At 38.8% G+C, this 27,519-nt stretch overlaps 1 protein-coding gene across 1 annotated transcript; it reads right to left on the bottom strand.

Annotated features, from left to right (window-relative positions):
- Window positions 1–4,638: 4,638 nt before the first annotated feature.
- SEC24A (SEC24 family member A) lies at window positions 4,639–26,739 on the bottom strand. The gene is made up of 23 exons (XM_009890932.1): window positions 26,697–26,739; window positions 22,398–22,919; window positions 19,929–20,096; window positions 18,161–18,238; window positions 17,675–17,841; window positions 16,897–17,069; window positions 15,753–15,855; window positions 14,794–14,920; window positions 14,327–14,436; window positions 13,817–13,929; window positions 13,037–13,155; window positions 12,362–12,417; window positions 11,841–12,047; window positions 11,354–11,474; window positions 10,608–10,766; window positions 9,915–10,088; window positions 9,387–9,497; window positions 8,831–9,006; window positions 7,197–7,334; window positions 6,408–6,512; window positions 6,174–6,266; window positions 5,533–5,636; window positions 4,639–5,124 (listed from the first exon to the last, which is right to left on the bottom strand). Exons 1-23 carry the CDS (start codon window positions 26,737–26,739, stop codon window positions 5,010–5,012), a joined length of 3,282 nt encoding a protein of 1,093 aa, XP_009889234.1. The 3' UTR covers window positions 4,639–5,009.
- Window positions 26,740–27,519: the final 780 nt, after the last annotated feature.

Raw genomic sequence — 27,519 nt, 5'->3', positions numbered from 1 at the left:
GGGCCCGGTGAGGGTTTGCGCGGCGGGAGGGAAAACAAAGCAGCAGGGACGCGAGTTCACGCACGGAGCGCTCGCGCTGGCCATCTCTTTCCTTAGTTTGCTTAAAATTCTGCTTTCGGTAAACCTGGGCAATCCGCCTTGCCTTCACTGAGGAAAATCTGCTTAACCGTGCAATGTAAACAACTAGTGCGGGGTGGTAACCTTTCCCTCATCATACAGAGAGATGACAGCAGCGTTCTGTGTCGAAACTTAAAGCATTAGAATGAAGGTTCATGTTTCTAACCAAAGTAGTATTTACCGAACACTCCCTAATTAGAAAAAAGCAACAGTTAAAATCGTGACGGTACAAAAGCAGCAGAACCTCAGAGCTGCTCACTAGGCCGTGTTCACGGAGCCGTTGTTTCCAGCGCGCAGTGTTGAAGGTTCGAAGCGCGAGGCCCCGCTGGCAGAGCAGGTCAGCGCGGAGGGGGAGCGCGGTGCCGCGTTTGGAGGTTTTTCCTGTCAGAAGAGCTTCGAGTGCTGCTGTGCAGTCGAATTTGGGAAGTTAATTTGTCATCTCTAAACAAGGGAAGAGAATATGCTGTTTGTTGGAGTCCTAGCAGGCAGATGTTTGTATGTGTACACAGAGAGGACGCACAAGGTAGGGAAATGCTGTCTAGGGTAGTGTTAGGCAGCACAGGTCAGCTTCCCAAATCACATTCCCAGTGTAGTGCCACTGCACTGTTGTTGATATAGTAAGCTGCTGAAAGGATTGAGTAGGCATACTGAGGAAAAAAACAAGGGAACAAGGACCTCTCAAGGATTCCAGCATTACTGTAACATTATAAACCAGGGCTGTAAGCAACCTGGTCTAGTGGAAGGTGTCCCTGCCCATGGTAGGGGAGTTGGAACTAGATGATCTTTAAGGTTCCTTCCAATCTAAATCATTCTATGATTCTATGAATCTTGGGTACTTTCTAGCAAAGTACAGTTGACATAATCTTCATATATATGTACAATAGAAAGTCCATCACGCCTCTACTTGTGTGACAAAAAGTCATAAAACTGGGCCACAGCATTCTTCCCTCAGCTGAACATTCACATAGCTTAATAGGCATAGCAAAAGTACCTGAAAGACAAATCAAATGAGCACTGTGATGTAGATACTTTCCAGCAATACTTCAAACTAATTACCTTCAGCATCCTTGACACTGAACGACTTGCACTCCGTAATTCACAGACTGTGCCTCAGGCACTTCATTTGGAAGCAGGAAGCAGGACTCGTCTTCAAGATCCTGCACTTGGAGCTCTGAAGACCAGTGCTGGATGGATGCCTGTTGAACGCTGAGCTGCAGCCAGAGTGGTGAAATTCAACAGCTGCAGGACAGATCGTTACATGGATTGGGGGAAAACTTTGTGCTGACAAGTCCAATTAATATTTCCACAATACTGAGTGATGAATGACAGAATTCTGTAGTCAAAAACTATTAAATACAGAGGTCAAAGTACCACACTCCTGCATTAACTTATGTATGATGATCCAGAAGCAGCAGTGACAACAGCTCATAAAAAAAACTGGCAGGCATAAGATGGAATGACTTTTACAAAAAAAGCGTTGAAAGAATAGGATGTTAAATGAAGATACAGGATTACCTACAATAAAATTGATCGCCATCTTGGGAACACTGCTGAAGGCTAAATTCCAACCATCAATGTCAGCTGGCTCTTTGAGATCAACTTCCAGCCAGATGGCAGGGTACCGCATGATGGGGTACGGCACCACTGTGGGCTTACTGGGAGAACAAACCCCAAGGTAGGACTGAATAACAATGCTGACTGACAGATGCTCTGGAGGGACAAAAAAATGCCAGTGACAGAAAAAAAGTTTTAGTCAGCTGTAACTAATTTTCTCAAATTCCCCTCTCAGTTTGTATCACCTAAATACTACATTTTAGCTAAAAGTAGAACTTACCACTTGTTGGTACATGGTATTTATCTTGACTGATCAAATACAGTATTCTATTTTTATTTATAAGAAAGGACTGATGGACTTGCATGAGTTCTTTCAATTAATTTTATTGAGTAGCCAAATCTGATAAATTAGCACAGATAAAATAAGCATTTGCATGTGTTACAAATGACTTTTTACAGGAATAAAACAGTGAAAATTACAAACTGTAAAAAGGAGGACAAGTAAATCCTGTCTCAAATTCAGAAGGGGAAAGATTTATAACTTCATACTGAAGATACAATGTTTGAGTTCAGAAAACAAAGATTTAATATTACAATATTATACACTACTTTACAAAATTAAATTTACTATAAGGAATACATCCACAATAGTAAAAAGAACCTTAAAATCAGATTTAATGGTCCCTTATTTAACAGCCATTCTGCATCTTTGATTAAATTCTGTTAAGAAATTAATTCTAAACAAAAGTGAATCATTCTAGTTATTGCAACATAGTCTACGTGGACTTAAATATATTAAATTAAAAACGATAATGAAAGCAAAGTAAAATGGATGGTAATAATGTTGGCTGAACACTAATGTGTCAAATACAGAAATAGTTTAAAAAAAAGTCTTCAACTAGAAAAATAGAGTACATTTGCAGTGGTAGAGTTGTCATGCTGAGATCTCAATACCAGAGCCACTCTTGCATATTTCTGCAGTTCATCTTCAGTGTCCTCATTTTTCCATTGTAGGTAAAAATGACACATCATAGGTAGTTTGTGTGTTCATCTGTCCTATACTGCCGTTACAGCAATACAAGGTGAACCAGCAGGCCTTTCCCACTGCAAGGGAATAAACTAATGAAGTTCGATACAGAATTTCTTCCAAAGTGAAGAGAACTCCAAGAAGGTTCATCTGATTCTTGGTTATAATGTTTTGCTCTGTAAAACTTAGGGACTCTAATTCAAAGTTGTTAATTGCCACAAAGACTGACATCTTTAGCCATTAGTCTGGTGTACGTAAAGCAATGAAGCCATCTCCAACATTTATGTTTTTTAAAAAAAATAAGGGATATAGTAGCAAAATACAGTCATAGTAAGAAACAGACTTTGGGTGGGCTGTTAGATGCAAGGATGATTTTCAACATCTGAGTGATAATATACCCAAAACACAAGTTTTGAGTCATAACCTATGCAAGTGCATAGCTTCCATTGATGATTTAAATGAAGAAACCCCTTTTTCCCAGAAAAAAAAAAAAATCGGACTGTCAAAACTTAAAAAACCTCTTCACTATGACTAGAAACTGTGCAATTCTCTGAAAAGCTGTTCAAGTAAATATACTCCTGTTTGCTATGGAGACAGCAGACAGGGAAGCTTAAATTGGTTCTATAATAGTCTTTTCATGCTATTTTAGACATTGTTCTGAACATCAGCTTCTTGTGCTCAAGCGACAAGAACAATTTCCCGAAAGAAACTCCTCCCCTGAAGTAAGGCAACTCCTGACAATCACGTGCAGCTACAGCCTGAAATGGTAGCAAATGATTACGCTATGGTGTCCTTTGACATTTGTATCACAAAATGTAAGTTAACTAGCCTAATCACAGTACGTTTTGACCACTTGTAAGTGTTTTACCTGTTCAAGTTACTTGTCCCAGGAAGTAGGTTTTGCAAGATCTTTAAGTTTGTCACTCTTAAACAAAAAAGCAAACCAAGATTTTTCCATACGAAACACTTCCACAGGCATAGGGATACAGGAACTTAAATAGACTTTACATTGGTAGCTACCAATAGCTTAATTTCCAAAACGGAACAATTATCAATTCACGTTTATAAAATGATTTAAGTATTTTTTGTATATAAATTTTCACTTCAAGTCCAATGTTAGCTTCAATCTGTAGCTCTGGCAGGGATCTGAGAGTATATTTAAAGCTTTTATTTGGTGCACACTGGCTTTGGACCTAGGCTCACTACACAGCTGCAGTAAAAAAAATAAATTTGAAAACTTCAAGCGTGTCTCAAACCATAAACAAATCTTCAAACCCAATATAATATTTTTGTCTTTGGAAAAATAATTTCTTTTCCAATTTTAATGTCAGAATATTCAATGTTGTCTCAAAACATTAGGTTTGAAGTGCTGTCATACAAACTCACTTCAGAAACACACTCGATTTTAGGGGCCTAACTTTCAGTTAATGTAAACAAGAGCTAAACAGCCCACTAAACATAAACCAGAAAATCTGAGATAACCTTCCTTGCCCTTCCCCTCCCATACCATTCACAAACTGAAATTAAAACTATTCCTTTTACTGAAGAAAAACAAAGCTTGCCATCTACCTAAGTCTGCTTTTGCTGCTGACTCAGCCACGGACTTCTTCAAATGTGTCTCATATAGGGCCTGCTCCTCCCCACTATTTTTTAATTAGAATACTGACTTATTTTAACAAATTCAGCCATCTTGTCCATGTTAAGCTTACCTTTAGTCCTATTAGCCATTATCCAATCCAAGCACTGGATTCTACGCTTCGTAAGTATTTGTTCGTTTCACAATGAACAGTTGTTTCATTGCTACTTTTAAGAATTAAGGTGAACATTGAGATGCTCTGTCTGTAATCACTGGATGCACTTAGAAAGAATTTCCCTGCAAATCATGATCAGTATTGTGAGGTTTTATATCTAGCAGCAAAAAAAAAAAAAAAAAAAAAAATGCAAAGAGTTACAGAAATATACATTTTGAACAACAAAGAACTCTTTATTTTACAAAATGTATTTCACCTTTTCAGTATTGCCTTTGTAAATGTACTTCATGCTGCAACTACTTACAGTAAAAACATGATTTGCAGCAAATTAAAGGTGCTCAACCAGTTCCAACAGTTTGATTTTTTTTTTTAAGGTACAATATTATGTAGTTGCACATTTGATTCTCAGATGTGGTCCTTTATTTGCTTTAGTTCGTTGAAATCACAGTGAGAACTTCTCATCAACTGCCTCAGGCCACAGATTTAATGAAGATATTACAAGCACAATCGTTCTTTACTGCAAAATCTTTCCTTAAAGAAGTAAGCCAAAGGCTAGTGTTTCATTTATTCACTTGCTGCTGTATATGAAGGAGGAATTCATAGTATGATAAGGCTGATTCTGTTCTGTCTTCAATCATATTTTGCAGAAAACTTGATTTCAATGGGCTGTCATCCCTTAAAAATGAAAATATAAGTGTTTGAGTGAAATAAACATTCACCAAGATCTACAGTACAATGCATTAATAAAATTACAGGTTAAGTGGTAAGATATTTCAAGAGCTTAAGGACATATGAAAAGAGGATCTCAAATAGCCCTCGTGATTACTCCTAGCAAGTGCACTTATCAGCATTTACTTCATGTATCTGACATTAACTAAAGATTGTTCTGTGACATTTAGTCTTTTTTAGTCTGTGGAAATTCTAATTAGAGACAACCCATAACAAGTCATATCCGTTGTCAAATCTTGGGTGCAGCATGCACCATTGTTAAAACTTCCATTAAGAAAGTTCAGTATATGATATCCAAATATGTATTGTTTAAAGGTCCCTAAAGAAGAACAAAGACTGTTAAAAAACACTTACTTTATTATATATAGTATAGGAAAGAAAGGTCTCTGTTCTCTCAGCCAAGAAATGAAAGATATTGTTCTGATGGATTCTGCAGTTTCAAGTTCTGGGAGATGTGTCTAAGAGGCAAAAGGTATCATTAATACGTACATGATATTTTTCAGAAAAAAACAGCAAAAGGAATCCTTAAAATAGCCCAACTGTATCCTAATCAGGTATAAAGGAAACCCAGACAGGTGTGTTTTATAATACACAGTTTTAGTCTAGTCTCCTTTGAAAGGGCTTGAAATTGTCAGGTGCACTAAACTGGTATCAGCAATTGGCTATTAGAAGGATGATGACTGAGCTTTGATCGATACCTGGTTTATTGCAGAAGGATTTCCCACTAACCCACTGTCCCTACTGTTCGCAAGTACTCTCAGTCTGCTCCCGCAGTTCTGAGAAACTTAGTCACTGCCAGCCTCTTCTTACCGTGCTTTCATGGGAAGATCTATAAAGCTTCAGCCTGGAGAAATGAAATTATTTCTTTTCCTGAATCTGCATTTGTAGTGAATAGTAACTGGAGGGCTATTATTTGAATAGTGGTATTTTACTTCTTGTGAAAATAATATTCTGGCGGCACTGTACAAGTGGTGTACGGCAAAGCAAACACGTACCATATTCTGCGGTATTGAGCCATAATTTGGAACTCCGAGGACTTGGCTGATAAAGCTCTGCCCACAGTTCTTCCCAATCCACAGAAACATTACCTGAAAGATACCCAGCAATAATAACATTAATCCAAGGCAAAACTACACCTCAGCAGTCTCCTATGCATTCTGAGTTCTCAGAAAGAATGCGTCAAGTTAATTTGGATACTTTTTAAAATTCACCACCACCACACAACTTACAGAGCCAGCATCCATAAGGTAAGCACCATCCCTACTCAACTTCTCCACTGATAGCTGGAGAGTGGGTGGCTGAGGTATAGTTCTATCATTTATGTTAAGTGCCCCCTAAAGGAAAAAGCAAAAAGAAAAACAGTGGTTCACATCTTGATGCATTGAAACAGGCACCAGAACAGAAGGTTAAATAAGAACAGGACATATTGCACTAAATATTCAAACTAAACTGAGAAAAAAGGTCCAGCTTCAGTCATACTTCAAGTGCATAATTTACCGATAAATCTCTTAATGTTTTATTTAGAGAGGGTGTACTTCATCTACCTAATCTTAGGTAACTAGTTCTAGAACTGGAATATCAGATTCATTATGTACAAAAGGTGTGATTTCTAAAATTATTCAGGCTCTTATATAAACATTGTCTGACTGTTCACAGAACTACTTTGACATTTTAAAATAAAGGAAGCTACAGAGGAAAAAAAAAAGTTAAAGCGTATGTTATACTGTCTTTACATGCGATTTATAGTGCAAGATAATGACATAAGGCAAAAAGTGAAATAAGTTAGAAAAAACCTTCCCATCCATCCATAGCAACAGCACAGCTTCCCTCCAGAATTCATCAATCCAATCCCAAATAACAAATGCATAAATGCAACAAATGGAAAGAATACAAATCAGTAAATGTTAGCTATGCAGCTTTAAGGTGGAAAACTTGTGAGACTTAACACAAATTTATTTTCACATCATACAAATCTTTGGGACCAGACAAACAGACCATGTAGCACTGCAAATACTCACCTCGTCCGTGAGATTATCAACTCGGTACAGACTGGGATGTGTCATAAGCATGAGGTAAACAAGGGGCTGGTTTTTCACTTGACACATGGTAAAAATGCGTTCATCTAAACGTGCGTTCGTCCCAGTTTGAAATGCTTTCTGCAAACAATCAGGCATTTAATTTGACCGTGAAAGCAAAGTGAGATAAGTGAATTTAGCACGCCAGCTATTGTTTATTTCTAACTTACTTAAAAGTCTTAGAGTTGAGCCACAAGTATATTCTCAAAGTATAGTACTTTACCACTGCTATTTTACTTCTCCATAGTTCTCTTTAGTGTTTCACATACAAATCATACAATTCTCCTTATTCCCATTTCCAAGTTCTGAAACTTACCATGACCTTGCACCATAATCCTTTCTAGTGAGCACTACAGCTAAGATGAAAGCATCTTGAAACGTATCTCTTCTAACATACACCTCAAAAATGCTACTTAATGAAATTTAAAAGAATAAATATTGGAGGGGTTTACAATTGGCTTCAATGTACAGAATCTTAGGTAATTCTGGATTTACAATGTAGTCCTGCCTTTTGGGGACAAAAAAAGCCAGCTATAACTGAACCAAGGGCTAGCTCCTCCCACTTGATTGGGTCAAACAATTATAGAGTATTCTACATGAAAATGCTCCAATGTCACTATGATCATGCTAGTAGCAACACGTGGTTAATTCCTTATCAGGAGGTATGAATCGGAAATTTCTCTCTAGAACAGAAAGGCAGCTTGTCCAACACTTAAACATGACTTCTAGTATAAGTTCAAGGAAATCCAATCAAAAAATACTTACATTGAGCATATTGTGAACTGCTTCTAAATCTTTTGCAAGAACAGCCAGCCAACTACCTCTTTGCCAGCCAGCTAGTTTTCTTAATCCACACTGAACTGCTGTGTGGATCTACATTTCCAGAAACGCACAAAAATTAAATTCTTGAAAAAGCACTCTGCCAGTACCCTGCCACATTCTCTAGACTAGTCAGTGTCTTTAATATTTTCCTGTTTCCTTGCCTGTAGCACTTACACTTTTGTTTTCATATACATTTCTAAACTCCCACTTCTCAACTAGATCAGTCTCCTTAATGATACTCTGTAAACATCTTCTCTATCCCCTATGGCTGTCTCTGCAGGCAAGAGCAGAAGGCCCGTCCATTATTACCCTGGTATGTTTGTCCCATAATATTCTCCAAATCCCTCAATTTTTCATAACGTAGCATACTCCAAGATAAAAATGCATTCATCACCTGTAAAATCATACATTATCTACCCAGGCCTGAGAAACAATTAAATAGGCTTTGTTCTACATTGACTTTTCAAGTCATCAAATTCTGGGGCGCAGAGAGATGCAATTGTTATCTTGAGAGAACTTCATCTGTGCAAGAAAGACTTCTCAAATCTGTAAAATATCTCAGTAATATGGCAAACTGCAGGAAGGCTGGTTTTATTAAACAATCTAAATCAGGCAACTTCTCAATTTTGAGTCCTACAAAAATACGGAAAGAGAAGATAGATGCTATTTTGTACATCAAAGAAATGTCCTTTTACTTCAGGTTGATGCGCCAAACGGACAGTCATCCTCTTGCATGGCTTCCTTTTAACACTTACCTGTTTTAAGAGTGCCAATACATAAAGTGGGAAGAGACGTAGTGAGTAGGGGGCCATAAGACCAGGTTGTTGAATGCTTAGGACTGATGAACGGTAAGCAGATAAAGAATCTATCACTGCGTTGACCAAGGCATCTCGAGCATCACTCAAGGTAGCAGAAACTGATCGGTCCACAGCTAAAAATAGAGTACAAAGCTCAAATAAGAGGCTTTTCCTCCCTTGGTAGGAAAACAGTCGCTTTTCTCATTTTAACATATACTTCCATATATCTTACTAAGTTTTTACTACACTATAGAGGAAGTCAAGACAAGTGATTCAGAGAAAAAGCCGGGGCCCATGACGACGCACCAGACCAAGTCCAGGTGACTACATACAGCTACGCTGATACTTTACCTAAGCCAAGCATTAAAAAAAAAACAACTCTCAGGTTTGGAAGTTAGAAAGCACTCTTAGAAAGAGAGAATGTTTTCTTCTGAAGTTACTTCCCAGAGGATTACTGCTCCAAGCTTTAGGGATATCATCCATACATATCCAAACAAGCACTTATCACACTTACCCATATTGGCTAACAGCCCAGTGATAGCTTGTACGTCTGCCCCTAGGAAGACATCGCTCAGTGTTGTTACAACAGGTAAGCACATAGTGTGGACACGAATTCGTCTTTCACCTGTAAGAAAAGAAAACTGTAGTCTCCAAATATAACTTTTGTTTTATGAAACAATACATTAAATGCACCATTTACTCAATAGCAACCCCCCCCACCCCCAACTTAAGACTCAATCTAATTTATCACACAAGTGGTGAACCAGACCATTTTCAGTAGCTTTTAAAAAAAGTTAGTTCTCAGTTTCTGGGTTAAGCCTACCTATTTTCAGACCAGAACTAATTTTCCCAAGAAACTTCTTGGTCTGGAAGAAGCAGTAGCATCAACAACATGCAGTAACGCATCACAGCTGTGATCTTGGTATTAGATTAAATAGTTTGTGTAAGTTACTACAACTGAATCACAGCTGATAAATGGACACAAAGAGACTCATGTGAATAGTGTACTGTTAACACAGCTGACACTACCTGTATACCTCACCTTTGCTGGATGTGTACAGGAGAGCTGACTGAAAAGAAACGACTTGCATATCAGTAAGATTCTCTTCTACTGACATCTGCACAGCATATCCCGCATCCGGGTTTACATTGGGTAATGACAACAAGTCTGTAGATCGCACGAAGAAGTTCCCATGGAAAGTATGAATGGAAAGACCTACAAGATAAGCATTGTAGTGAATTAATTTTATTTTTATAGTCGTGAAGTACAGACACCATTTTCACATCTGCCATCACTGTCAGATGGCTCTGTACCAGAATGTTAAGATCCTTCTCAATGAAATAAAGGATCTTCAGGAAAGGTATAGATCCCAAATAGACAACTAATCCATAGAATCCACAAAGCCTAGAGGAAAGCAGGAATTTGGAACTCAAATCAATGCAGAATAGTAGTAAGTCTCTTGACTATAAAAACAGTCCCTTCTTGATATTGTCCAACAAAATTTCCAGTTTTAACCATTGTAAAATGGAAGTTGGATGCCAGTAAAGACACTGCAAATACAGTCTTTAATAAACGGTCTGACTCCTGGTACTGAATTTGATTTTTCTAATTTTTGTCTTTTAACAATTTAAGCTTACATAACAGCCAAAACTCCAAACAAAACATTCCCAAATAACCGCAAATGCCTCCTTCCCCTCCACCCCCTGCCCCCAATAAAAAAAAGTATGTTCAGACCTTTGGTGCATCTTATCCTCATGACAGCTTCAAACCCAATCTTTCTAGTTAAATATCGTTTCAGTTCCTTTTGCAATTTCTCCACCTGGACGGGGTTGTGTTTATGATGGTAGGACTGGTAGTAATAGACACTACCTGCAGAATACCTTGATATACAACCTGAAATAAAACCAGCATACATTGGCAGGGTGCAGACAGTTGCTGCTGTAGTCTTTAAATACACCAGTTGAATGCAATAATCCCTTTAAGTATTAAACTGTTCACACCTGCAAATAACTCTGTTACACAGTTACAGACCTGCATACAGAGACACAGATGTAACACAACTGTATGTTCAAGTACGTATATAGTTTCAGGTGTGAAACAGTTTCCCACTGGTCTGAAATGACAGGTACTTTGTCACCGAAAGTTTGGTTAAGTGGGGACAAAAAAATGCTAACGAAGCTTACTCTAAAGATGTTTACACTGATGGTTAAAAGACACAGAAGAAAAAAAGTATTTCAGCCACTTATACCAGGATCACAAGAATCCTGACTCGCTAAGGGAGGATATGAAAACAGCCAGGTTAAATCAGGAAAGACTGAAAGAGTACATTCTATTCACTGTCACTGCTCATCAAGGATGAATTTGCATCCTGACTCATGAGATTCATTCAAATCAGGTTCATACACTAAATGTTAATGTAGATTCTATATATATGCCAAATGTACAAGAGTTACTCCCCAGAACAGCTTAATATGACTTACCTAGAGAAGCCAAGTCAGAGTATTGTCCACTAAGAAGAAATAAATCCACTGCAACTTGTTGCCCTGAGCAGTCCAAGGCTAACTTCTTGTAAAAATCAGTCGATGGTGTCAAATGTATGTCCTGTTAAAACAATGGCGTATTACAAAATACAAAGGAAATTCAAACAGATTAACACACTTATTGCTTGTTTTCAGGGACATTAATAACTGATTCTCCATCACTGATTACAGTGATATCTTAAAAAAAAAAAAAAAATCAGATCATTAATCTGTGTTTATAGCGCTTGTGGTTTTGGGTGGGTGTGTTGGTTTTTGGGGTTTTTTTTGTGGTTTTTTTTTTTTTTTTTCCCCCTCTTTCTACTACTTTAAAAAAGGAAGATTAGCTCAACAGGGGAACCACAAAATTAACCCAGAACAGGCAATTCCAGAATCACCTATGCGTACAGACCAGGGTAGTCAGTTCTCTCAACCCTTCTGCTTTTCTAACCTTTGCTGTTGCTCTTTGGTTTGGCTCTTCCCGTGACTTTAGAGCTCCCATTCCCACAGATGGAAGCTGTGTCTGGAAGACAGAGATTCTACCTCCAGTGGGGGACATCAGTTTAAAGGCAGCCTGTAACGCAGGCCCCAGAGCACTTTGAGTTTCCAGGGACTTGGTAAACATCTGTGGCAAGCTCTTCAACAGATCCTGAATTAGCTACAAATGAGAAAACAAAAATATTACAACTTAGGAGTTTTCTACTTTACAGAGCTGATTGCCAAACATACATAAACATGTATTACCACTTCTAATATTAAGGTAGTAGAGTAAAAGCCCTAAGAAAAGTCAAGTATTGTCTTGTTTCAGGTTGGCAAATGTTTACAGTAACACTGATAACTTTAAAGACCTCTTTTTTCCACCTCAAACTTGGCATTTAAACTGTAGCTGTTAAAGAGCATTAAGTAATCCAGAAACAATCAACCATATCTCAAACTGTATGAATGTCACTAGTTATTTAAGGTAGTTCTTACCTCTTTATTTTCATTTAAATTTACTAATAAGTTTTCTGGCATTGGTATAAATACATCTGGAAGAAAAAAAAAAAGTATTTAAGTTATTTTTTAAAAACACATCAAGCTTCCCCCAATTGTATTTGCCGACCATTATACCTATTGAAAAAAGAATACAGTATCAGTGTGTAAACCCATTTAAACATAATTGTGTGGATTGCTTTTTTCTCATTAGCATACCTGTGGCTAGAATGCCATGTTAGAATAGCAATCAGGGCTGAAGGATAATCAAGACTATTAAGTAAAAACGCATAGCAAAGACTTTCTAGTGTTCATTCTGCCTTGCCCTATGTAACAGAGTGAAATGGGACTTGAAACTAAAGGCAGAAGAACACACATTAAGCATCAGTCACCACAGAATCTATAGGAATTTACCACGCATTAGGGATCATAAAAGAAATCTAGATAATTGTACAAATTAAACTAGAAGTTAAGAAGGCTGTTTCCATGTTTTAAGTCATGAACAGCCACAGCATTGTCAGACATCAGGGGCTTCATAAAAGAACACAGACATATGCTACTTCTAAAGGCATTACTGGAGAAATTAATGATCTGATCTAGAAACTCACGCCAGATATATTTTTTTAAAAGGCTGTCAAAATCAGCAGATACTAATCACAATTTATTTCTGCATACCTTCAATATCTGAAACTACAAGCATCTGAGGCTGAGAGAGACCTTCCTGAAGACTGTAGAAATGGATTGTGCTGTCAAATGTTATGAAGCCTATTTTTGTTCTCGTGTTCCCAGGAAGCCTAAAAATGAGACATATGGTGTTCAGCAAGATGAAATTTCACTTCTGCAGGCTTTTTTTTTTTTTTCTCTAAACATCCACTGCACCTGTCCAAGGTTGTTACCAAGTAGTTAGCTTAATGGCAAAACTGCAACAGCTTGACTAAGTCATTTTGGAGAAAAAAAAATAACAAAAAAGGAGCTCATACTAGAGTCACCTAGCAGATGCTCAAGAAATTTAAGAGGGTAATAAGAAATGAAAGAAAAGGAAGAAACACGCTGCAAAATACCAAGCAGCATTCATAGAAGTTCAAACAGCATGTATTTATGAAAAGTTTATTAGTTTATGTGCATTCCTTTCAGCACATACTTATCTAAATTTCAGCTTTTAAAAAATACAGTTCAAAAGACATCATAAACATGTTGTTTATTCTTTTTTTTTTTTTTGATTGGTGAAACAGATAGGAAAGAGCCAAACTGAGAAACAAGGCTCCAAATTACCTTTTATACCGATGCACCTCTGATGGAAAAAAAGACTACAGCTTTACACTATATTTAAATACAAAACACTGGCCATTGCTAGCCATAGTTTCTCTTCTTAACGGGAAGTACTGGCATGTCGATGTCTATCACAAGTTTCATAAGAGTAACAAAAATAGGAGATTCTAAGAAAAAGGTACTTACAAGTCAAGATTGTCTAACAAGGTCTGGCAGACTGTATTCAAGTATCCCGTCTCTATTGCATTATGAGAGACATCAAACACAAAGAGGTACACAGGTGGTTGAGGTGGACGTAGCTGAGCAAAGAAAAGATTATGTTTAATTTTCAAAATGTCATTTCCTAGATTGGGTTTATTAATTCCACTAAAAGTTTAAACTCTATTAAAACAGCACACAGATGATAGGAAAAACTTCTAAATGCATTTGTTTCTTACTGAGCAATTCTAGAATTCTAGTTTTCTTCCAGAAGACCTACAAACACCTACATATTCTAAATACAGGAGAACTTTGACATCATATACGTTTAGAAATGGAGAACTATCTGAAGTTCTTCCTAGGAGTTCTCAGATACACTCCTTGAGGCAGCAACTGTTCTACTAAGCTGGAAAGCATCCTCTACAACAAGGCTTTTTCTGTCTTTCTTCTGGAAATAAAGCAAAGGGAGAGAATAACTGAGAGTAAATAAAGCCTTACCATGTATTCAGATGGAGCCATAAACTCAATAGTAGCATTCTGCACTTCAGGTCTTTTATGAGGTTCTCCATAAACTCTTGTCACAGGATTATACATGAATTCTTCAGGAACTATGCACATAAGTTTATATATTATTACTTCACACTAGTAATAGCTGTGGCACATTGTAAAACAAATACATCAACTCTTTTGTGCCCGTTGGGCAACACTTCTTGGAGATCTAAACTAGGTTGGGCAGCTACTTTGTCACCTTCTAGGGTACCTTGGGCAACCACGTCAGACTGACTCTGCTTCATTACTGACACCACTGTCTTTGCCCATGGGAAACATTTCTCATGTCTCACAGCCCCAGCATGACTGATGACGATCCCCAGTACTGATACGGCCAACAATATTACAGTCTCAAAGGCGAAGGTGGCAAAGGTTAACCTTAACAGTCTAAAGCAATAAGCACATTTAAAACCTACCGTCATTCACTCTATAGCACAAATTGCATTTCCATCTCCTTTGGTCTAGAAAGCTGACAAAAGGGTTAATGTATGTCCGGCAGGAACGGCATCTCACAATAGTACTTGAAGTGACCACTGGCAATTGCTGGAAAAGAAAAGCTTCCTGTTTTAAAGCATCACCACACTACAGCTGTTCATGTACCGTAACAACATTACCTACACTGTGCTTCCTGGTCAGCTAGTCAAAGCAGACTTGTTGAAGGAAGAAGTACTTCTGCATCCTCACAGCACTCCTACAATTCCTTAGTAAGACGACTGGTTGGAACTGAGCATTAACCTATCTGACTGTGTAGGTTCCCTTTTCAAGCCTCTAAAGTCTTGAATTTTACACTGATGGTTTAAGACCGTGTCCTACACCCAATACAGATCAAAAATCAGAAAAACACCCACGTCTTTGAAAAAATTACTTAAATTGTGAAAAATAACAATGTTTAAAAGAGGCACTGCCAAATTCACAAAGTCTCCTGGCTACCTGAGGACATCCAAACCCCTTTAACTTTGTTAATTCTTAATTAAGTTAAGAATTAGTAGTAGGTTTGGTATGGGAAATCAATAACTACAACTGATATGTGACAAGATAAAGCTACCTAAGCAATACTGGAGTGTGACAGAAGGCAACACATTTAAATTCCAAGTGCTGTGCTGCCTCTAAGCTTCTGTTTTTTTTGAGGTTTGGGAAAGGTTTTATTTTATAAAGTGAGGCTTGAAAGTTTAAAAATGGCAGGGAGAAAAATTTCAGAAAAATCACAATGATCTGTATGGAACAGGGAAATGTCTGTTACCAGGGTAATTTTTCTGGGCCAAGATTAGCCAATGTACTTGCCCTTTTTTTATTTTACAATTCATTGTCCAGCTCTGGACTCTAGTAAAGGCATAGTTGATATTTCAGCATTTGAAGTTTTGAATATTTGTCATACCGATAAGTCTTTGAAAGGATGAAGCAGGAGCCCCAAAGGAAGTTTGGCTTTATTCAATAAGGCCTGAGTTTGAGGAATGTTAGTCAGGGTACAGCGGAACAACCTACATGGAGGACAAAGGGTTATTTTCAGAGGCTTTCAGATAATAAAATGATGATTTCAGTAGTACAGAGCATCCTTTATATTTTTCTAAAGCTGGTGATGGTGAATTTACGTTTCCAGATAAAGGATCTTCTCCAACTCTGTCAAACCGTTCTGTTTTATTCTGAGCTTGACCCACAGTACAGGCTTCGAGTTCTTATGTTATTTTATACACATGCTTTTTACACAGAACTGAGTGTCATTTTAGTCACTCAAGTCAAAGTTAAGCCTAACAACGTTCAAAGTTGCACCAAATCTTTATATACTGTGTTATTTTGGACCACCATCTTGAGGTGGCCTTATATACAAATCTGAACCAGCAAAGCTTAAAAAGCTGTCTTAAAACTATGCAAAAATAACTTATAAACAACCCCACAGTCATTTCAGGGACTTCAGAACTTAGTGGTTTCCACAAAATGCAGATGTGCACAGTACTTCTGTAAATCCAGTCCCGCTTGTTTGTATGACCAGCTTCACAAAGATGCTGTTATTTCCTTTATCTATCATAAAAGACTTGCAAAGCAGGAGTACCTGGTTACGCACAGTTTGGTTGGTCTCCTCAGAGAGATGACTTGAATAACCAACTGCCAGCCTCTTGTTTGGCATTCCATCTACTCCATTGTTTTAAATGGTTACTTCAACACAGAGATGACTCATGTTTCTGCATTCACAATCTTTTTGGCGTACCTCACTCAAGTGAGTTAACTCCTACTTTATATCTTTTCTCAATCATATTCATTGCCAGCTATACTGTAAAGTTTTTGGATTGACCTATCTATAGCTGCCTCGCAAGCAGCGTATTTTTCTTCATCCTTTCTACACAGATAATTCTCCTCACTTCAAAGTTTAAACCACTTACCGCCTTTATCGTAACACAGTGAAGCCTATTTTCAATGTTTTCTACTCACAAAATTAAGGAAATATTTTGTGAAGAGCTATGTTTACAAGTAGGAATGTATAGTTCCGTTTATTTTGACGAATGATAGCAAATTTATAATCTTACTCAGGACTACAGTTGAGCTTCTGGATTTCTTCATGCAAGTTTGGGACAGGAGCCTTCAAGAGGGTTGTAGGAAGAATATTTCTTTCTTGAAGAAGATTCACAGGTCTTAATCCTTCTTGCTGTAGGCTCAGGCCAGCCATAGATGCAGTTAAGTGATTAGCGCCCAGGGCAGGCTAGAGTCAAACAGAATTTAATAAATTAACACCAATTATTTGGATGAAACCCACAGTTCATTTAAAAAGCAAACATATTTCCCTTTCAATTTTTTTTTAAATTTCTTTGTGTATTAACAGCCACTGTATTACAATGATATATTTAGAAATACTACCCATTACATAAACTGGACTTAGGCACGTAAGATAATAAGAGGTAAAGAATAGCATACATTTGCTACAAAGCTCTTGAACTACAGAGGCTTAGCTGGCAAAAGTGTTGGTCAGTTTGTTGTGAAAGTTCACATACTTCAGCCAACAACAGAAACCCAAGGGAAGAAAAACATGCCAAAAGCAGCTGAAAGTTTTAAGAGACATATTCTGAACAGATTCGAGGATAGAACACTGCAGAAAGAGCTGGCACACAGCTTTTCCAAACTGGTACCAAGGCGTCAGCAAAAGCATTCATTTCAGGCTACGTCTATCACCTTGAACAAATGGCGCAGCAAACAGTGAAGCGTAGAAGCAGCACCCCATAGATGCACAAACACATGCCAATTGTCACTTTTCTTTACCCCCTCCACACACCACTGGTAGTACCGAGATAAAAACTCGACAATCTGTACCTGGTGGAAGTGTTTTGATCCATCTGGATATTGCAAAGCAGATGCTTGCATTCCTGGTGCTCCGGGTGGAGAAGTATTTTGGTAGCCTGGAGGTAAGGCAGGGTAAGAATACCCAACACTTCTGTTCACCTTAAGATTCGGGGGTGCAGGAGAAGGATGCGGCGTTGCTACAGGCAGATAGACAAATACTTAAAATTAATTGCTGAAGAACTGTAGCTTGCTCAATGCATTGATACAGCAGGAGGGCTTCTTGTTTGGTTTTTAAGTGTAAACAACTGAAACTACTCTCGATTTTGCAAAGTGCTCAACTACTTTGCCATATTTACAGGCAAAGACATATTGTCAATGCTTCAAATTTCATATTTAGTTTCAAGACAGACACGCAACCATGTATATACGTTCATACATAAATGCCTAAACTTCTGTCTTTCCCAGCCTCTTAAAAAAAGTTAGGTAATAGTAAACATTTTTAATCCAAAGGCTTACCCATGAGGCCACCACCTTCTATTGCATCATAGCTGTTTTGCACCGCAGACCCATCACTGGCAGCTGATGTAGCATCGCCTATTAAGAAAGACAATCCCAGTAAAAATTTTCACAAGTTACTAAGAAGTTGCAATGAGGTAACTGCAGAGAAATCCTACTTGCTGGATGAACACTGAGAGTTGCATAGTTTGGATCTACTTTGTTTCTGTCCCAGGATGAAACTGAATTGAATACACATCTTGGCCTGTTTCTCACACACACTTCCCCTGCTGACCTGACCTCAAAAAAGGACATTCATAAAACCCCACGATCTTTTTTCAAGGAAAACAAGAGTCCCTACACTTCAGGCTGAACGATCTTTTAAGATTACTTTAGATTAGGTATTCGCCACAACTTCCAAGTTAATACACAGTAAAGTGTCAGGGGACATTCCCTCCTCATCAGAGGAAGCGTCTATGGGCTAGCGGCAGTTTTCAAAGTATCTTGGAATTTAGGTACTGAGTTCCTTGAAGTCTTTCCACTGATAATTCACGGGAACACCAAATTCCCTTCACTTACACACTTAGTCCAGTACTGTTCACCAAACACCAATAGCTCTGATATGATCACATACCAGTCAAGCTATAAATTCCAGCCGAGATAAGAAAAACCTTGAAATCGAGAGAGTGCTCCCAAAGGACAGCTTTTTGTAAGCTATGTCTAAATATACAAAACCAAATATATATTGCTAAGGAGAGGAAGGTACTGAATTTACTTTTTATTATCATTAAAATCTTCAAAGCTGACCCAATGAAAGGAACCTATGTTATACACCGAATCTTGCTAGTACACAGCAGTCAACCTACTTCACAGACTAAACATTTCTATCTCTCCAGGGCCCTGGAAGTGTTTCTCTTCATTATGAAGAAAAGACTTTCTAAGCGAAAGCAGTTTCTAATGCATTTCATATGTTCAAAACTAAGCTAAATCTGAATATGCTATTCTTGTACTCACACAGTTACCACACACAAGAAACTGTCAATCTGAACATGGAAGGAACCAACAGTTTTGACAGAACAAACTATGTATGTAAAAATAAAACCGCCAGCTAGCACATGGCCCCATCTAGAGTGGGTGCAAAGGGCAATACAACTGCAGGTCTGTTTGATACAGAGCCCTGATGAGCTCTTAAACAATGGCATATTTGTGCACAGCCCACAGGAGACAGAGAAAGTCAGATATCTGTCTTCAACAGCTGATGCTTAACAGCCTTTACTTATAACCTTCAGAAAATGAACAAATCCAAGACGCGTTTTGGTGATTTTACACAGAAAGTAAGAATAAGGTGCAGCTACATAAATAGGCAAGGAATTGCAAGGTTCACATTTTAGCTTTCCCTGCAGAATAAAACAATACAGCAAGTTCTACACAGATTATATCCTCCACAGTAGTCAAGGATGCAGAGAAATCAGAATTTCAATACCATTTTAGAAACTTAAAACAAACAAAAAAAAAAGAGATGGCAACTATGGGAGACACGGACATGTTAAACAGCACTTAGAAATCTATTTTAGATTGTTACTTATTTTTATTTTATTAACAACTGTCAACAAGAAATATTTTACTTCCTTCCAGGACCTTACCTGCGCCTTTCAGATAAAATCATGCTGTAATAGTATCAATTTTACTATTTAAGCGTCTAATAGAACAGTGTACTTGACTTTAAAGGTTGCATATTAGACCATGTTGTGACGTTCAAATTCAACAAAAAGAGAAAATTATTTCCTACCTTCTCGATTCGCAGCTGAATTTAGCAGAGATTGTGTATTAGGTGGTCCTGCTACCAGTGCAGATGGCCTAATTAAAGGTGGACCACCAACTGGCGGAGGTCCTAAAGGTGGCCTAGCAGGGGGGTGGAGTGGAGTTAAAGGCTGAGTCACTGGTGGAGGCGCAGATCCTGTAAAGATATTAACTTTTAGAAGGAATTTAACCCAGTTGAAAAAGTCACAAAAGTTGTGTTACAAAACCAGACAGATTGAACTCTAAATATTGCTCTTATTCAAATGATAAACAGCAGGAGATATATAAATCCTAACATGTGTAGAAGGTATTACAGCTTCAGATCTCTTCTCGTACTGGGTTCCTGTAGCTATTATCCATGATCTCTTTCAGCTTGTTGTTGCTATTGTTGATAAGAATTTCAAGAGGTATAGAAAGCATCCCAACTTCAGTTACTAAGTCTGGACTTTATATAGCACAGCTCCATATAAGACAGAGAATAATGAACTACTAAGAGTCTAGACAGGTTCCTTCTGACACGATGCTCATCTTCCACTTCAATAACCTGATGCAAAACAGCAATGTACAGATTCTATAGGTACTAAAATTACTTGGGAAAAAGCTTTCACTTGGGAAAGCATCAGCAATGGGCAGTTTCAATAAACTTGCTGTGCAAGTGTGAGGTGGTTTGCTCTGAAATGTTTAACCCTCCATCTTAAAAGTCACAGGAAAGTTTTTAATTGCTTCTATTTTAAAATTCTAGGACTTTCTCAAGCCATTTAGAAACCCAATTTCTTTTCTTCCCTTCAAATAATGCCAAATCCTAAGAGCACGTCCACCCTTTGTTCCCTATTATTCCAGAGGCCAGTATAACTGCTCTTTAACTCTAGGAAGACACCAATATGTTGTAATATAAAAGTTAGCCTTCCAAAAGATAAGGCCAAATTGCCCAGTATCACCAGGTCTCACCGCGGTACAGAAGCCTGCAAGCCATACATGAAAGTATACCGACAAATTCCCCACCACACAAAATATGGAAGTTGAAGAGACTGCACAGTATGGTCACATTTAATGGAGGAGGGAAAGAAAAAAGGAAGGAAAAAAAATTAATCACATCCAGTGAAGTTATCTTTTTGTTCCCTTAGTGTTTGATACTGCAAAGCTAATTAATAATTGCTATGTGCATTCAACACTATCAGAAATTGGAAGAGAGTCTGTGTCCGAGAGGCCGTCCAAAGTCGGCCATGCAGGCAGGGAGCTGGCAGAGCTTCGTTCTAAGAATGAGCGCGATCACCAAATGAGCGAAATTCATTTTAAAAGTGATCATTGTTCTACAAAAAAATACCAGGGAAATTGCTCAGGAGGATTCACCATTGAACGGATATAAGAATTCTCTTATTTCAGACACTTGTTCTCATTTCATTTGCCACTTTCCAAAATTTCTCAGCATTTTCCTCACTAACTCCAAAGTACTAATTGTTTATTCCAATAAACTGCCAGAAAGTGTTTCATAAATTCTGTGAGCTTAAGACAGTTTGAATATCATAACAAAATTAATCAGGCATATAACAAAAAAATAGCATAAAGAAAAATCTCTAATGAGGCTGAAAGCATTTCACAAGAAAAAATATTTGCACTAACATTTGAAATATTTCTGTATGCAACTCGCATTTGCATACTCACTTAGAAAAGACTCTATAACAACAAACAGCAGTTTGGCAAAGAGAAACTCGAGTTATTAACTTTGTTTCCGTAATAATCACAAGTTACATAATAGAACTATTTAGTGTTAGAAGAGCTTTTCACCACCGTATATACCAGCACACAAGCAGCAGGAACAGAAGTCTCATGATTTCAGAGTACTTTCTGAAGACTGACTATTATTATTAGGTACTGAAAATTACAAGTTTGGAGGAAGGAAGCTTTCCATTCAACTGGCCTCCATTTCAATGGCACAGAATGCTTTTCAGCTTTCTTTTCAGGCTGTGCTCAAGTTGTTTGCATCAACCTGACTGAGGTTGTTCTGAGAACTACCCGTATCAAGTGATTACCAGAAAGGCTAACGAGTTTTAAACTGCAAAAGACGACGCTCACTAAACAGGACTACAGTTTTCAACTGTGAAGTGCCGAAGTCCCCGCTTGACTGAAGCATACCCATGCTCCAACAGCCACCCCAAGGAACAGCGAAGGTCCCAGAAAACAGGATTACCCACACACAGCTTCCCAAGATAACGACACACCATTCAGGAGACACCTGCTTCAGCCAACTGAAATGCCTGACCTGCGCACAGAACTTCCATTTCTAATGCACAGAAACCACTCTGGTATTTGTGATGTGCATTTTCTCGAAGTATCTCCTTTGCCAACCTCGTTCCACAAGCAAAATGCCGCTGCAGAGTCAATTCTACATTCTTTTTTTTTTTTTAAAAAAGGACGCTGAGAAGCAGGCACTGGCAAAATACCAAAAAGTGATGGTTACCTGGCTTCATGTAGCTGTTCTGAAGCGGAGGACTTCCCGGCGAAGCAGCATATTGATAACTTCCTGGAGGATTTGTATTTCCTGATAATGACGACAGCGGCTGAGCTGACCCTGTCCCCGTCACCTGAGCCAAATGGCTTGCTTGAGACCCAACGGGCTGACTCACAGGAGTCTGGCTGTACTGCCAGTTTGAAAGCACTGGTGGGCTAGCTCCAGGAGGAAAGCTACCAGCAGATGATACAGCAGCTGAATTTGGCAATGTGGGCAGCAGCACTTGTGGAACAGGACCTGTTTGCTGGACTGGTGACCCAGAGTAAGGTGCCACTGGTGGTCGATTGAGAGTCTGCCCGGGTCCTTGATAATTGTTTAATTGAGAAACATTCTGAGAGCCACTATAGTTATACTGTCCAGAAGACTGATGTGGAGGAACCTTCACCGGCGTCTGATGCGAGTACGACCCTGGAACTGAAGGGCTATATCCTTGGCCATCTGATGAATGCATCAGCTGATTTTGAACAGGACCTGGAAGAAAAAAAAAAAACAATAAACCTTTTAGAAAGTCAGTGTTGTGTATCACTTCTGAAAATAAGAGATGTTCCTGGGAATCTCTTTTCTTCGAATTTTATTAGTCATCGAGCCTCTTTTTGTTTTTTTTTTGTTTTGTTTTTGTTTTGTTTTGTTTTGTTTTTTTTAAACAATCAGGTGTAAATGACAGAAGTAATGCTGCAGGGGATGTAAATTTACTAGTATTTTGCTATTAACACTTAGATCTTTGTTTTATTTTACAGTAGCCTCACAGCAACTAAGCATTCCAGTGCCTGAGCGCAATCCATCCTCCTGGACCGAAATTCACACACGATACTATTTCTATCTTCAGAAGCACCCAAAAGCAAGCCGACCAAAGAAGAGCGCTCTCCCACACAGCTGGCAGTCCTACAAGCGAGCAGACTGAAAGCGGAAGCATCCACTACGTAACAACTCAGTTTCACTTGACGATTGACACCGATTTTAGCTTACAGCAAAGACACGAACAGCCAGTTTCAGCATAGGTCACCATGCTGTTTCTCAAGTGACAGAGAATTAATCTATGAAAGTTTCTGCAGTTAATTTTAGTAAGAGAACTATTCATACCCATACCGCTCATGTGAGCCGCCAACTGGTCACAAAGATGGAATGAAGGGTGATTTTATCATAAAATAATTCACCGATCAGGAAAATAAAACTTGACAGGTTAATGGTGTTTTTTTATGCATTTGTTGGTCGGTATAGCTGAACTAAGTTTTACTCATTTGAAGAAAAAAAAAAATTGAAAAAAAGGTTACTAACTTTCCAAACAGTAAACAACACTGGCAAAAGCATCTTCAGATTTCTGCTTTATACGGGAACATCAGACAGAATACTGTGAGACTTCCAGTGCGATAAGAGCGCCATCAAGAAAGCTACTACACAGGTTGTTCATACCGTTTCCACAAAATGGACATTCTGAAGGGAGACTATACAAGTTAAACCCTTCTGAGCAGAATACACTAGAAAATGCATGCCACAGCCAGCCACAACTCCTTAAAAATTACTAAAATGCTTCCCAGTGTTCTATCATTCATTTTAGCCAGTTGCATTGTGGCTCCCCCCATGCCCCTAAACACACAGTTTGAATACTGAAGACATTCCCCATACACAGTTATATATCTGAAAAGCAGAAAAGACCCTCTTCATGGTTTAGAGTTAAGATTATTTTCTTTGCAACCCTGTACTATTTTCCAGATTTCTGGAATTAGTTAAGATTTGGACAATTTTTTTGAACCTAGATAAATGAAAGTACTTAATCTTCCAGACCAGAAATGCCTGCGGGATTCAACACTTAAATTTTCAAAAACATGCCAGAGAGATGAGCTTGGAGAGTGGATCTATATTTACCATACAAGTACTGGAAACAGCTGCCACCAGAATGAAATCACAGAATTTCATTTAACAGCAAAACAAAGACAGCTGGTTTCCTATTGAAGCATTGTAGTTAAATTTCAAAAGGTGAGGAAGTTTGCATTTCCAAGTTAAAATAACTTTGAACTCGGGCACTTCTGACAATAAATTAAGCTAAGCACAGAACACACTGAAATACTGAGTTAAGACAAATACCGCACCGGTCATTCAGCTCCTCGCTCCCTCGAAAGCCTTAGGCTGCAGTTCACAGCCAGCTGTTACTTCACTGAGTATCTATCCTACAGATCCACGCTAACTACACAGCCAAGGCTACAGTGCCAGCGATCTCACCCTCACTGCCTCTGTTATTTGTGCATAAAAAGTACACACCACATTATTTTCCACCCATTAATCTCAATATGCTACTTATCATTCAGCTAGGAAATGCAGTTATACCCTACTGTCCTCACAACGCTGCTCATAAATCTTAGTAATTAATAATTCTCCAAAATCAATGGTGTCGAAACAAAAAGCTTGCAAACACAAAAATGCTAACAATTATGACTCACCTTCGAAAATTACCCTGCAGTGTATCAGATGGGTTTTCAACAATCGATTTACAAAATCCATTGTAAATTAAGCTTGGTAACTGTAAGAATGATGAAGAACTCTTACGTGACACCAGGCCTCCTGACTGCATGTACACTGATAGAACAACATTACTATAAGCCATAAAAAAATACAGAACAAATACAAATTAATTTCACAACTTGATTAGTCACCTTTGAGCATAAGTCTGTAGCCCAGGCCGAAATTGGAGTACTTGGATTGCTCTCTTACGCACTGTTTCCCCTGCTTGAGGGATAAGTTTGAGGATAAAGCAATGGAAGTGAGGTGAAACCCAAAACTGACCAATTTGATATTTTCTATGACACTTTGCTTTTAAAAAAAAAAAAAAAGTCAAATTCACCACAGCACAACGTTCCAAATGTCAGGTTTTGTTTTTCAAGTCAGAAGCCTCGTCAATAGCCTACCTGAAGTTCAGGTTTCCAAGACAAGCCTGCATAAAGCTGCCAACAAAACTAAAGCAACAGCACTGCGGGGTGCGAACCCTTTCCAAAGGGCTTCACAATCCACAAAGGCTTCTCAGGACTTGCTCTGTCGCCGCTGCCAGGTACGCACCTTGACCTGACCTCTTTCCCGAGGCCTGGCAGAGAGCACGTTGGCTCTCCAGCTCTCCCCAAACGCTGCTGCTGGTTTCCTGCACTGTTTTCTGAAGCCAGGAACCAACAAGGAATTCAGAGTAGGCTGAAGAGCTAGACCACCTGCACGGCAGCAAAATCAACGACACTCAGAGCGGAAATAAGTTAGTAATGCAAGAAAGGGCACCGACTTCACAGCGAAAGACACCTCTACAGGAACACAAGGTCAGTTAACAATTCTAAGAGATTGGGAATGGCACCAGAATACACGTGAAGGTTGCCTGATGGTTTTATAACATGAGGGGTCAAAATATTAGTGCAGGAGGTCAGGAGTCGAGTCCTATCTTCTGCCATACAGAATTTCACTGTCACCTACTCCAAGCCAGTTATTTAGCACATCACTTCCACCAGCCACAGTCTCTCCAACCTCCAGGTAGATGCAAGGATAATGATCACACGGAAAAACTGCATCCCAACCGAACCGCCGTGGGATCGGTCACCACCAGTGCCCACTGCAGCTGACTCTGACCCCCAGGTCTCCAAACCCAACAGCTTCTAAAGCATCTCATGACCTTAAAGTGCCATGCGAAGGTATCACATGAGGAGAGCAAAACAGTTCCAAAAGAATTGTTTCTCCTTCTTGTTTGCACTTCATATCTGTTAACTGGAAAGCAAATTAGTAACCTGCAGTTAAATGAATACAGAATACTGATCCTATTAAAAGAGAAAAAAAAAAAAACCACAAATGAAGTAAAGGAAGGTTGTTGCTAAGCAACCCGATGCTCCGTGCTAAACAATTTCCCGGTCAGCACCTGGTGCTGCGGTGACAGTGTACTGCCTTCACGGACACGGACACGCGAGCTCGGGGAGTTACCTGCAAACAGTAAAGCAAGCAACAAGTTGAGAGGAAGAGCTGACAGCTATATAACAATTTATCGTTCTGCTGACAGCTTACTTTCCTCATAGACCACTGTAAGTACCACAACAGCACTCTCAGTACCCTCTAGAATGTTTTAAAAAGCTTTGATTTTACTTTAAAGTCAAGGATCGCAGCACTTTCTCAACATATATTTTAAACAGTGCTAAGAACAGTCCACACTTGAATAATCTAATTTATTCAAAAGGCCAGCAACCCAGACCTTATCTCTAACATACCATGACAACTGTTTAATTTTATTACCTTGTATTTGCGTAACTCTAAATTTCAGTTCTTTATTTTTCATACACCTGACAGCCGAGTAGCCTGAAATCCCTCCTCCTCCTCCGCCGCCGCCTGCCTCCCCAGAACTTCCATTATGTGCTTAATCCGACTGCAGGGAAATCAGCAAACATAAAGCGATGCCAGTCTGTAAACCATCCCACTCGATTACTCCATCAGCTAACGTTCTCTCTGCACACTCTCTGCTTAGACCGTACGCTCCCCAGAGGAGGCTGTATTCTGTATTCATACGCTTCCCACTTTCTTGACCCTATAAGCAACTATACAGTTGTTTGGAAAATGTCATTTCGCAGATGACTTTGAGTTAAAGTAATAAGCGCGCTGTGAAGGAGGAGGTGGGGGAAGACAAGCCAAACCATTTAATTACTCATGCATAAAGCACAAAAATCAAAAGATCTCATTATAACTGAATTGCTTATGTTGCAGCACAACTACTGAAACACAGAGGTGCATAATTAAGGACCCGAGTACAGAGGATGCGAATATATAGGTGAAACCAGGAAATCCTTCCAACAGCACAGATTTCCACACTTGCGAAGAAAACAGACGGGCACAAGGCTCACCTTGCATTTCTTTCTCTCTAGCTTTAAAACCCGGCTACTAAGTTGTTCACTCTCGCCTTCAATATCTCATTTGAAATAAAAGACATATTTGGAGGAGAAGAAATCCACGAAGGCTTTCCCAGGTCGCAGCCCACGGACCAAACCCATATCGGTTTGACGTGGATGACAAGATAAAACCACTCCGGTCGGTGCAGCCCGTCCTTCCCCCCCGCCCCCCCACT

This window comes from Charadrius vociferus, unplaced genomic scaffold (genome assembly GCF_000708025.1).
Source record: "Charadrius vociferus isolate BGI_N301 unplaced genomic scaffold, ASM70802v2 scaffold370, whole genome shotgun sequence".
Classification (NCBI taxonomy): domain Eukaryota; kingdom Metazoa; phylum Chordata; class Aves; order Charadriiformes; family Charadriidae; genus Charadrius; species Charadrius vociferus.
This window is presented reverse-complemented; position numbering and strand designations above follow the sequence as displayed.

Excerpts from the sequence above, each read along its gene's own strand:
- SEC24A (XM_009890932.1), bottom strand. The coding sequence starts at position 26,739 with ATGAAAAATAAAGAACTGAAATTTAGAGTTACGCAAATACAAG. Across the intron at positions 13,156-13,816 it reads TTGTTAGACAATCTTGACTT|GCTTCCTGGGAACACGAGAA; the intron begins GTAAGTACCTTT and ends TCTCATTTTTAG. Across the intron at positions 6,513-7,196 it reads TTGATAATCTCACGGACGAG|GGGGCACTTAACATAAATGA; the intron begins GTGAGTATTTGC and ends TTTTTCCTTTAG.